At 55.9% G+C, this 13,074-nt stretch overlaps 1 protein-coding gene across 1 annotated transcript; it reads left to right on the top strand.

Annotated features, from left to right (window-relative positions):
- Positions 1 to 2,836: 2,836 nt before the first annotated feature.
- Zbtb42 (zinc finger and BTB domain containing 42) lies at positions 2,837 to 5,742 on the top strand. The gene has a single exon (XM_059279229.1). The coding sequence runs from the start codon at positions 2,852 to 2,854 to the stop codon at positions 4,112 to 4,114; it is 1,263 nt and encodes a 420-aa protein (XP_059135212.1). The 5' UTR covers positions 2,837 to 2,851; the 3' UTR covers positions 4,115 to 5,742.
- The last annotated feature ends 7,332 nt before the right edge of the window (positions 5,743 to 13,074 follow it).

A 13,074-nucleotide genomic window follows, 5' to 3' on the forward strand; every position in this document is an offset into this window, starting at 1 on the left:
TCGGTGCACACAGAAGCCATGGCCCTGGTCAAGGGACAGGGATGCACTTGCCTGACAACCTTTGACTCTCTACACACGGCCAGACAGGTGTAGAGAATGGGTTGCAGGTCAGGAGGGACCAGGGAGGACCACTCTAGGTAAAGGGGTGACCTTCACTCAAAGACAGGAATGAAGAGCAGCCAGCGATGGATGGGGACTTTGGGAAAGAACATTCCAGAACTAAAGGTCTATCATCTTATAGCATATCATTCCCTAAAGTTAATTTTCATAGATCCTAGAGTGTCTTCTGATTTCCATATTGTTAATGGGGATTATTAAGGCTACAGGGCAATGATTCTCAACCTGTAGGTCTCGGAGTGACTCTTTCACAGGGTCACCTAAGACCATCAGGAAACTCATATTTACATTATGATTTATAACAGTAGCAAAGTTACAGTTATGAAGTAGCAACAAAAGTAATCTTCCGGTTGGGGTCCCCACGACATGAGGACCTGTATTAAAGGCTTGCAGCATTAGGAAGGTTGAGAACCACTGCTGTTGGGGCTCAGAATCATACTAACCCTGGGAAGGGCTGAGGCAGAGGCAGGCTCCAGCCCAGGCAGGCTCCAAGAGGGTCAGCAGGGTCTGGGCTTACCCTGAATCCATGATGTGGGCCATTCTTGCTGAGGCAGGGCAGAGGACAGTCGGAGGAGGGAACTGCCCTCCTCAGGCAAGGCTCCTGGGCTGGGGACAGCCAAGCTCTGCTGCCCCTCAGCTGTGCTGTGTCTGGATAAATGTAGTGTGATTCCTTACTGCAGTTGCCAGATTTAGGAAATAACTCATCTATCGTGTCAAATTTGCATTTCAGATACACTTTTTTCCAGGACGGGGAGTTGAGACAGGGCCTTGCCACGTAGCTCAAGTTGGTCTAGAACTCAAAATACCCTGCTTCGGCCTCTGTTTAGTATAACAATGTAGTTTTCTTCCCTGTAGGATCTAGGTCCTCCAGGGACCCTGGCAGCCCCTTAGTCTTCAACCCATCAGCTTTGAAGGCTCTCCCAATGGCCAGGAGGCCCACCTCACACCTGGGTACTCTGTTTTGCGTGTCTAAAGAGCAAGCTCCCTACACACAGAATGCCTTTGGCTATTCTACCCAAACACCTGATCTCTGCCCTGTCTACTGTAATCCAGCCTACTGGGGACACCCTACCCGGCACAAGACCTCCTTCCCACTTGCCTTCTAGCATTCTGGTGGTGCCCACCCATCACTCCTGGTCCCTGGGCTTCCAGCAAATGCAAGGTGAAAATTCAGAATGGGCCTAGCCCTGTAAGAACCCTATCCCTGCAGTTTAGTGCTATGAGGACCCTCCCTCCCCCTAGAACGGTAAATGAGAGCCTCTAATTGACAGGCTTGTGAAGCCGACCCGAGCAATGTCTCAGTCAAAATCCTCAGTCAAGGATGCCCCTCCACATACACCCGTGGGAGAGAAGACTTCCCAGGGATCAGTGCAGCCTCAACCCCTCCAAACCCAGAGCTTTTTTGTTCTTGCCATTTTCTTACCCCCAAAGAACCAGGTGTCTCCACTCATACCTTCCTGACCCTGATTCCCCCTGGAACATCCAGCCCAGGGTGTCACCCTCTAACACATCCTGTGACCTGACTGTCTAACTCTGGAGGTCTGCTGCTGCTCCTCTGTGGTTGTGTATCGTCCACCCACCCCACCACATCTGCCCTATCCAGTGCCCTCGGACACAGATCTTAGTGTGCTTGGCTGCCAGCTCAGGGTCTGCAGAGAGAGGTATTCTGTGTCAGAGACCCCAGCTCCGCAGCCTGTCCCAGCTACGTTAAGCTGAGCTCAAGAGAATGGTTCCTAGGGAGAAATGAATTCTTTTTAAGATTTGCGGTCTCCCGGTAAGCGCTCTGACCCATGTGCATCCAAAAGGGGCCTGAGGCCATTGTCCTGGCTACGCCATCAGTGATTGTGGGTGCACTGGTCCAGGGAGAAGCGGACGCCTGAGAGGTGTCCCTTTGTCCACCGGGGCAGTAGGGACCCCATGGAGGGCACAGAGGCCCAGGAAACAAGTATCGCGAGAGGGTCCCGCACCCCCTCCCGCCACAGAGCGCGGGCTGGCTTCTAGCGGGACCGACCGGGTGGGGCAGACAGAGAAGGGGTAGCGAGGTGACCTCAGCGGTTCCGCAGCTCCGGGAAGTCGCCTGGCCCGCCCCCTCCTGCCCCAGCCGGGAGTTTCGCTCTCCGGGGCGGGGCGAGCAGCAGGCATTGCCCTGCCGGCCAAGTTGGTGAGCGCCCCGCCCGGCGCCGTCCGGGTCCCCGCGCCCTCCCGGCCGGGGCGCATCGCTCGCAGCTCGGTGCGTTCCGAGCCGCACGGGAAAGCTTTGCAGTACGAGCAGATAGCAGCGCGTGCGGCGGAGGTGAGCGCAGGGGCGGGTTCCCGGCTCCGCCTGCCGCGCCGGCCGCTCCCCGCGGCCGCGCTGCCATAAATGGGGCCGACGGCAGCGGTGGCAGCTGGCGGCGGCGCGGGCGGGCGGCATCTCCGGCGTCGGGGGGCGCGGCAGGCGGGCGGGCGGGCGAGGCAGCTAGAAGTCCCGACTTCTGTCCGCTCGGCTCGGCCCCTCTGCTGCGCCCCGAGCCCCGCCCCGGCGGCAGAGCGGCTTCTGTTTACTTTCGATCGAGTTTTTCCTGCTCCGGGCAGGTGCCCGGGCAGCTCGGGGTTGGCGGTTGCGCGCGTCACTCCCGCGTCTTTCTGCGTGCTGCCTGCACCCGGGAAGGGCGCGTCGGGGCTAGCGGCGGCCACGGCATCCCTGGCGTGTTGACAGGCGTCCCGTTTGTGCCCAGGTGATGACTGCGGCGGCATGGAGTTCCCGGAGCACGGCGTACGGCTGCTGGGCCGCCTGAGGCAGCAGCGCGAGCTGGGCTTCCTGTGCGACTGCACTGTCCTGGTGGGCGACGCGCGTTTCCCTGCGCACCGCGCTGTACTGGCCGCGTGCAGTGTCTACTTCCATCTCTTCTACAGGGACCAGCCCGCGAGCAGCCGCGACACGGTGCGGCTCAACGGCGATATCGTCACGGTGCCCGCCTTCAGTCGCCTGCTGGACTTCATGTACGAGGGCCGCCTGGACCTGCACAGCCTGCCTGTCGAGGACGTCCTGGCTGCCGCCAGCTACCTACACATGTATGACATCGTCAAGGTTTGCAAGCGCAGGCTTAGGAAGAAAGACCCAGATCTGGAGACTCGCGCTCTGGGGACAGAGCTTCCTGGTCAGCCACCATACTCCCTGCCTTCCTGGTCCCCTGACTTCTGCCAAGCTGCACCAAAGGCCAAACCCCCATCTCTAGGAGTCAAGGCTGCTCATCCCCTGCCAACATTTGGACCTCCATCTTGGCAGGTCACAGGGGAGTCAAGTGGGGCCCTGGATCTGTCACTGAAGCCTGGTCCAAGACCAGAGCAGGTGCACCCATCCTGCATCCTCCAGACACCCCTCTGCAGCTCGATGCAGCAAGGGGCCCAGCCTCTGGTGAAGGCCGAGCAAGATTCATTCTCCGAACAAGATAGCAGCAGCCCTCGGAGCACCAACAGATCCCCACCACCAGTCTATGCGTCTGCAGCCCAAGGCCTGGCCGTGGACTTGGAGCCGCTGAACGTCCAAGGGACAGGCAGCCAGCAGCTTGGGCTGGATGCAGAGCCAGTGGTGGACAGTGAGGAGCTGGGTCCCAACAGGCACCTTTGCATTTGCCCGCTGTGCTGCAAGCTGTTCCCTAGCGCCCATGCACTGCAGCTGCATCTCAGTGCCCACTTCCGAGAGCGGGACAGCATCCGGGCCAGGCTCTCTCCAGAGGGGGCCGTGCCCACATGCCCGCTCTGCAGCAAGACCTTCTCTTGCACATACACACTGAAGAGGCATGAACGGACACACTCTGGGGAGAAGCCCTATACATGCGTCCAGTGTGGCAAGAGCTTCCAGTACTCACACAACTTAAGCCGGCATGCTGTGGTCCACACACGGGAGAAGCCCCATGCCTGCCGCTGGTGTGAGCGCCGATTCACACAGTCTGGGGACCTGTATCGCCATGTCCGCAAGTTCCACTATGGTCTCGTCAAGTCCTTGCTGGTGTGAAGTGTTCTGTATCCCCAGGGTGAACGAAGGGACAGGGCAGGGTCTCCTGAGTGGGACTCTGGGACAGAAGCAGCAGCCCAGGTGGGTGGAAGCCCTACCCCAAGGCTAGCAGGCTCCACCTGCCAACCTGAGTGGATGCTGCTGCTTTTTGGATGGGTTGCCTCCCCCTACCCTTCACTCTCCACCTCATACCTGAGCCCAGGTTGTACCCTGCCCAGTTAGGGACACTGTCTTCCTCAGTGTCCTCTCCAGCAAGGTTCTAGGGGTGTCCAACCTGCCCATTTGCTGGGTCTGGGCTTCTCAGTGTGAGGTTAACAGTCTTCCTGTCCCGGGGCTTCCCTGACTACCCTGCTGGGACACTTGAGAGTGTCCTGGTGTGCTTGTGCCATCGTAGAAAGACTCGCTTGTCAAGAAAGTCGTTAATGCAAGTCTAACAGGGGGCACTGAGTGAACAGGCCACTCGTGGTGAGTGGCAGCAGGAACTCCTGCTGAGAAGGCCTCAGGCACAAGTCCCAGCAGGGGCCACAGAGACACAGCTGGCCCTGCAGGAGGCACAGCTCCAGCGGGGACCCTGGAGCATCATGAGGGTGGCTAAAGCTGGGTGTCCCTGCAGTGACTGGCACTGGGGTGGAACAGAGGTGGGAATTTTGGGCAAAGAAGGGAAATTTGGAAGTGGATTCTTTTTATATCAAAGGAGCCTTTCAAGGCCACCATATGTCTGCTACTGGGTGAGGACCCTCCAAGTGTCCCCTACTGGGGTCACAGGGCTGGAAATGGCAGATCTTGCCATGAGCCATGCTTGGCATGTTGAAGTTAATGCTGTGTTCTAGCAGGCCTGACCCTGGGAGTCACTCTCCTGCTTTCTGCGGGTCTCCCTGGGGCTGTAGTCATTCCTAGGCACCAGACACAAGGCCAAAGCTTGTCCAGCTTAACAGGAGCGATGTTTGCTGTGCCACCTCTTGCTGTGGGGCACGGGTAGGAGCAGCTGTCACAGGGAGACAGGGGAGGCAGACCCCCCCTCATCTGCAGCCTTGGAAGGAAGGCTGGCACCCTTGGAATGTGAAGGACTTGGTCCTCTGCCTTTGCAGAGGACATGGGCCACCTCACTTTGACTACTTGCTGTCCCAGAACCTTGATGGTTTCAGGAAGGGGCTGTGGCAGGATGGGGGGGGCCTCAACCTTGCCTCAGCGAGTGGGAGCTGCCTGAAACAGTCTGCCCTCTCCCAGCAGGGCTGTCTGTTGACTACAAGTGGCCCAGAGGACAGAGGTGGGCCAGTCTAAATCATTGTGTCTTCTGCTAACACTTGATGTATTTATTTGTCTGCTTGCTCTGGAGTGACGTGACAGTTGGTCTCCTCAAGGTGGAGAGAACCATTGTTCATCTCCTAACCCTCTCTGTGCTCTCCTACTGTGTCCACGGCTGGCCTGGGAAGTTGGTGCCTGCCCGTGATGCTCCAAGACTGGAGGTCCGGGACAGGTTGCAGTCCTGAGAGCTGGAGAAGAGGCCAGGAGCTCCTGGCTTCTGACTCCACGTGATTTATGACCTGAGGTCTCTCTCTCTCTCTCTCTCTCTCTCTCTCTCTCTCTCTCTCTCTCTCTCTCTCTCTGTGTGTGTGTGTGTGTGTGTGTGTGTGTGTGTGTCTGTGTGTCTGTGTGTCTGTCTGTGTCTGTGTCTGTGTATCTGCAGTACTACAAGTGAGCAGGCCGAGCACCGCTGTGTTGGTTTTCCCCGAGTGCCTGCTTTCCTGGGGCAGGGAATCTGCCCTGAGTCAACACTGGACTCATTGTCTTCAGTGCAGTTACTGTGAAGCTAAGAAAGAATAAGTGACTGGTTGTAAGTTTATATATAACTGGCACCATTCAGGTGCCTGTATGCGTATGTCTGACACACTACCTGTGTGGAGCGCACAGGACAGGTGTGTGCAGAGTCCAGGTGCATTCTGCTGCGTGGGGTTTCTAGGGCCAGCTACTGTCCCTGCCTGGGGTCTCACTGCTGCTCTGCCCCTGGAGAGACCACTGGGAAGTGACCACAGGACATCCCTTCTTCCCGCGTAGGTTTGGCTAGGAGGTTTGCACAGCCCTGCTTGTGGTCAGCCTGCACCACTCCTAGAAATGAGTGCTGTCTTCCTATTTCACACCTTCTGGCGGTCACAATGACTGGGTAATAAAGCCAACCACAGTGAAGATGGCTGTGGCTATTCTTGGGGTTGGGAAAGGTGGACATTGCTGGGCTGGGGAGTGGGGGTGATGAACAACCTGAGGACTTAGTCCACGAGGTACTTATGCCCTGTGGGGTGAGTGGACTTCGACAGGCCTGGTGACAGGCACCCACTTTCCCCAGGGAGGCAGAGTGATGTGAGGAAGGGGCAGGATCCAGGCTCTCTACCCCCTCCAAACCATCCAGACAAACCCAAATGCCTCTACTTTGGTCTCTTCTCCTTCCCCCCACATTCCCTTCACTCTTCTTTCAGGGTGGGCTGGACCAAGGGCTTTCTTGTTCCCCTCACTCCCTCTGGGCCCCTGGCTGATGATTGGGGCCCCTGCCAGTTCCTCTACACCTCCCTGTGCTAGCCATTGAATAGGAGTACAGATGTCCCCCTGGGCCCTCCAGGCTTTATCTGCCTTCTTACCAGGCCTTCGGGCAGGTGGGGTGGAATGGCCTCAGCATGTGACATCAGCTTCATTCTGCTCGGGCCAAGTTCAGGGAAGGGTGGGGGCTGTGCTTGTCACAGGAGCCCTGAGGTCAGCCTAAGCTGGTACCGGAAAGGCCTGATAGTTCCTGGGCCAACTCCTGGGCCTTACCCAGTTTTGGCTCCAGATATACGTCCTGGGAGGAGGTGGCTGGCCCTCCTCTGCCCCACACTCGCTCTGCCTCCCACCAAGCCTGGATGGGAGCCATTGTCCTGCAGGAGGCCCTGTCATGTTCCCAGTTGAGCCCATGACTCAGCCCAAGCTTCTTCCCGTCCAAGGGAGGCAGCTGCTGTTACCACACCACGGGAAAGAGAAGAGGGGGTCTTGTCCCCTGGCAGGAGAGGCCTCCTGGGGCCCCTCTGGTCTGCTGGGTTTCACTAAGCTTCTTGCTCTATTCTTGGGCAGCATGGGCCTTTTGACACCCTCCCTGGAGGTATCCATCTTGACCTGTTGGCCAGATGGTAAATTGAGGCAGATAGAAAGGCTTGGCAGTATCCCAGAATCCCAGCCAATGGGCGACAAGTCCAGGACTAGCCTGCCTGCCCCAGCAGTGCCCAGTGCCTCAGCTCGGCAGAATGAGGAGCACAGAGCACAGTGGCCTGGGGCCCCAGGGGACTGGCACTCAGCATGGCATCAAGAACAAGGCTGGAGGGAGTGGAGAGGTGTCCCGGAGTCTCCTCAGGAACCTGCGAGGGGACCACAATGCAAGGTTATCCCAAACAGTGGTGCAGGGGGTGAGAGGTGATGTGAGAAGTGGTTGTGGGAAGGTCAAAGCCTTGGGGAACAGGTCGGGTAGGGACCAGCTGCTGCATCCTCCACTTCCCTAGCTCTTGGCCTCAGAGGCACTGAGCCGTCCACCACACGACATCCACTTGGTCCCACCCCTTTCCGATAGACATCCTCAAGGAAGGTAGGATAAACACACCGTAGGTACCGTTCTACACTCGGCCTTCACAGGAGTGGAGGGACTGAGCATCAAGCCCCTCTGTGCCTCTGTCCTGGTCTTCTGTATCTATTCCCAACTCGGTCCCATTTTCTCTCCAGACAAGTCCAGCACGTACAGTCATCACCACTCCCACCTCTGTATCCACTCGCTTCTACCATCATCTCTACGTCTTCCTCTGCTTCCACCCACATCACCTCCAGTGCTACCAGATCACTTCCACCGTTGTCCCCATCTCTACCACCTCCACCATCTGGCACTACCACCTTTACTACTACTTCCATCAATGCCCCAAGCTCCAGTGCCTCCACCAACTCGAGCACTACCACCAGCCTACCACTAGCACTGTCCCTCCCAGATCCTCCATCTGCCGCTCCACAGTGTCTACAGCTCCCATCACCACCCTCCACCATCATCTCCCCCACTCTCCGTTGCTGCCCCACATTACCATCACTTCTGTCTCCTCTAGCACTACCACCACCATCTCATCACCACTACCACTATTACCGTCTTCTCTAACCACTAATGCTACCACACTAACCAGTATCACTTCCACCACTTGTATCTTCATTACCTCCACCACCTCCATTATCTCCATAACCACCCTATTACTTCTACCACTATCCTGTCCAGCTGCTGCCACCATCACCTCCACATCCATCACTTCTCCCTTCACCTCTATCTCTCACTCCATCACCTCTCTCTCTCACTCCCATCACCTCTATCTCCCACTCCATCACCTCTCTCTCTCACTCCCATCACCTCTATCTCCCACTCCATCACCTCTAACTCCACCTTATCCTCTATCTCTCTCTCTTCACCTCTATCTCCCACTCCCATCACCTCTATCTCCCACTCCCACCACCTCTATCTCCCACTCCATCATCTCTATCTCCCACTCCATCACCTCTATCTCCACCTTCTCCTCTATCTCTCTCTCTTCACCTCTATCTCCCACTCCCATCACCTCTATCTCTCACTCCCACCACCTCTATCTCCCACTCCATCATCTCTATCTCCCACTCCATCACCTCTATCTCCCACTCCCACCACCTCTATCTCCCACCCCATCACCTCTATCTCTCACTCCATCACCTCTATCTCCTACTCCCACCACCTCTATCTCCCACTCCATCACCTCTATCTCCCACCCCATCACCTCTATCTCCCACTCCCACCACCTCTATCTCCCACTCTATCACCTCCATCCCTACCACCTTCATTTCTCCCAGTATCATTTCCCTGGCTACCATCTTCACCATCATCCGACACCATCGCTACCCCACTTATGTCACCTCTATCATCGTGGCTATCACTGCTGCCACTGCTCCCCCGTGACTGCCATCATCATGTCCACCACCTCTGCCCCCACCAGCAGCACCACCTTTAAGAAGGACCCACTGATTTTAGGCCAGCAGCTTTTTTTTTTTTTTTTTCAAGACAGAGTTTCTCTGTGTAGCCCTGGCTGTCCTGGAACTCACTCTGTAGACCAGGCTGGCCTCGAACTCAGAAATCTGCCTGCCTCTGCCTCCAGAATCCTGGGATTAAAGGCATGCATCACCACCACCCAGGTTAGGCCACCAGTCTTAATAATCTGCAAGCTGAGAGGCAGTTGGAGGATGGAGTAGTCTCCATCCTATGTGGGGTTCTAGTACCTGTGTTTTGCTTCCCTGTCCTCCATGTTTTCTCTGAATCTCAGCTCCCACCCAACCCCTTCCCACACAGAAAGTTCGTCCATACCTCCCTGAAGCAAGCCTGTGCTTCTCCCCACGGATACTAACTATCACCCCTGGTACACGCTGTGAAGGATGCCTCTCTCTGTCACAGTGACTTCCATGCCACAGGGGCCTCCCAGCTCGACCCATCAGGTTCTGTCCTGCCCCCTTGCCACCTCTCTAGTGTTCTCACTTGAAAGACATGACGGTGGCCGGCCACCTGTGCCTGGTGGGCATGGGGTGACAGTGAGCAGCCGGGCTGCTGCAGGTCAGAACACCCCAGGCTGAGGGCACTGGCACCGGGATCTGGGGCACACCAGACCAGACACAGCATTGGCTGTCCCAGGACCTGTGATGACCGTCGTGTGAGGAGCTCTGCTGTTGAGCATGCCTTGACTCAGTTCACCTCCTGTGAAAGCCGCCCGTCCCCTCCCCTTCTCCTCCCCCCACCGTGGACAGCTGTGGCATAAATGATGGGGTGACCTGCGGCTAGAGTGGGGTTCAAGGGCTGCAAAGTTGCCTGATGTAGAGGGCTAGGCAGTTAGTTGTGGGCTCTAGGCTGGCAGCATGCCAGAACCTCTGAGACCGAGGAAGGTGGTCCAGAGGCCCTGCAGCCACTGAGGACATCAGGCCAACCGCAGTGGTAGTCAGGCATGACTATTCACCTAGCTCCATGTGTGTGTACTGAGGCCCCTCAGATAGGCCAGTGGATCTCACCTCCCTGAAACGGATCCCTGAAAGGAAAAGCTTACGGAGGCGCTGGGCCTGTTGTTCTGTTCCTGTGTTGGTGTATTCACTGGCCCAGGCTGCCGTGAGTCCAACAGACAGGGCTCTGAACAACAGACATGTTTTGCAGTCCCAGAGGCCAGAAGTCCTAGAGCAGGGACAGAAGATTACCTGAGACCTCTCTCCCTGTGCAGACTGAGTCTTCTGTGTCCAGAGTCATCCTTATGGACATGCCCTTTCTTAGAAGGACACATTCACATTGAACTAGGACCTACCCTAGTCATCTTTTTAACAGGCCTACCTCCAAAAACAGGTACCTAAGGTCCTGGTGGCTAGGACTTCAGCATGAGTTTGGGGGGTAGGGGGCACAGCTCTGTCCGCATACTTGGTGTTTCAGATCAGTGTGGGAGGAGGAGAATACAACCTGGAGTCACAGGTCCAGGCCCTCCCTGGCTCCACTGGACTCACCTCCAGTAAGACTTATTGGTATTCTGCCAGAGTGCTGGGGCACTCCCACAGCCTACCGGGTACTAAAGGGAAGTGGGACATTTATCTCCTCCCCAAAATGGATCCCGGGTCTGGCCTCTCTGCCTGTCCACCCAACCTACCGTGGCTTGCTTGCCCATGTGGCATAAATGATGGGGTGATCTGCAGCCATCTCAGGGCAGGTGACCAGGGTGTGTGGCATGGAAGAGGCCTGGCATGCTCCTATCTGGACAGACTCCTCCAGTCAGAGTAGGACAGTGGGGGACCATCTCCAGCCTACACTGCTTCTCACCTCTGCCCTTTGTGCTCTGGAGGTGCACACTCCCCGAATTAACCATCCTGTCCTCATCTGATGAGGGGCCTGGGTCTCGGCACTCCATCCATTCCTTCTCCCGACCCCACATCAGTCCTCTCAGCCCGTGCAGCTCCCCTGAACAGCCCCTCCTCCTGAAGTGGGATCTGGGCATCCTTTACTCCCAACACCAGTGGCCTGGTGCCAGTCTGTTGATCTTACCATCTTTTGCCACCTTTCTCCTCCCTCTCTTTCCCTCCTCAAGTGAGGTGCCACCACAACCCTGCCCCAGCTTGCCCCCAGGTTTCATGCCCCCACCCCGACACATAACCTGGCCAAAGTTCTAAGTGGTCCCAACATTTTCTCCAAAGTCCATCTCAGGCAGAGGGGACAAACATGTCCAGGACATATGACAGGCCTTCTGCCTCATTCACACTAAATAAAACAGAGGAAACATTAAGATTATCCTTGTGAGGAACTGGCAGCTGGGGAGCAGCATGTTGAAATAACCCCCTGGATAAAATGATCAATTCTGGACAAAAACACACATGACAAAAAGTAACTTGAAAACGCTGGTGACAGTGAGGTGACAGGCAGGCTGGGAGAAGCCAGCACTGGGCAGAAGACCGGTGGCCACAGTCTCCCTCACGGCAGTTTGTGTACTTGGTGTTGGGTGCTGCACCTGGCGTGGCTCCTCTGGGAATGTCCTCAGCAGTGACTTCTGTTTCCCCTTCGCTGCTGGCACTCTCGATTCTAGAAAGGCCACAGGCTGCATCTGCATGATTAAGGTGTTCACTACTAAATAACCTTCCCCAGATTATCAGGTGACCTGATAACATCAGGTGTGACTTTGATCCTGAGATCACCAACACCTCAGATGAGGAAGTCCTTGCTGGGTATACAGTAACTCTGCCACTGTCCCACTGCACAGTTCCTGTTCCAGAGTTCCCCAAAATGGGGCTTTGAGGGCAACAGCCCACTTCATCTTCTCAGGAGACAGACTTGGGTCCAGCAAGTTACAAGAAGAGCCAATAAGGCTGTGTGTGTGGGGGGGTGTTCCATTTCTCTAACCACTAGGAAATGTAAATTAGCACAATGAGGGGCCACCACACCTCTAAGATGAATGGTAGCAACAGCAATAGCAGTGGGGTGGCAAAGCCTTGGATGCTCATCTCTGCCTTCTGGCAGGCTCTAGAAAGGACATGCAGCCCAGGCTGGCTTTGAATTCACGAGTCTCCTGCCTCCACTTCCTTAGGGCTGGGATTACAGGCATGTGCTACCATGCCCAGCTTGGACAAGCAATTTGTAATGAAGTTAAATCCACCACCTGTCATCTGACCCAGCAAGTCTACTAGTGGGTATTACTTAGGAGAAAAACGAATGTGTACCCTCAAAAAACTTATAGTATTGTCACAAAACTGGAAAGTACCTTCACAGACATCACAGAAGGCAGGATGGGTACATTAACTGCAGAACTTCATGGAGGAAAAAACAGGGGACAATGAAATGTGACACACAGGAAGTGCACGGACCCTGCTGCAGGGAAGGAAGCCAAACTATGTACAGACCCAGGCCCAGTGCAAGCGTAACAAGTCGGGGGCAGGAAGAACAGGAGCAACAGGTGCTCGGGGCAGAAGGTGAACATCCACTGCCATATATGGGCTACTCCTGAGCTGACATGATTTTGGCCTTACAGGAAGGTGTTACGTGAGTCTATCCATTGGTTAAAATGGACATGATAACACAGGCCCCAGTGCACTAGAGAGTGGAGGAGAAGGTTACTGCGGCCACTGGTGGGTATGCAAGGTCTACGGACTTAAAACTCTGGAGGAGCTCGAAACTTCCCATAAATACTTTAGAAGACACACAAAGATACCACTTTGTAGATTGGGAGAGATAAAACAGGGGATCCCACTTGGTCTGCTGCAAAACACCAACCGAGTTGGGAAGCCAAGAACAAGGAGCATTCGAGGTCTATTGAGGGCAACCGTCTGTGACCTCACATGGTACGGAACACGAGCTCACCTCCTCTCCTCACAGGATACCAGTCATATCACAGGGACCCCACATCCATGGACCCATCTAAGCTTAACCACCTCCGCTAAGC

This window comes from Peromyscus eremicus, chromosome 14 (genome assembly GCF_949786415.1).
Source record: "Peromyscus eremicus chromosome 14, PerEre_H2_v1, whole genome shotgun sequence".
Classification (NCBI taxonomy): domain Eukaryota; kingdom Metazoa; phylum Chordata; class Mammalia; order Rodentia; family Cricetidae; genus Peromyscus; species Peromyscus eremicus.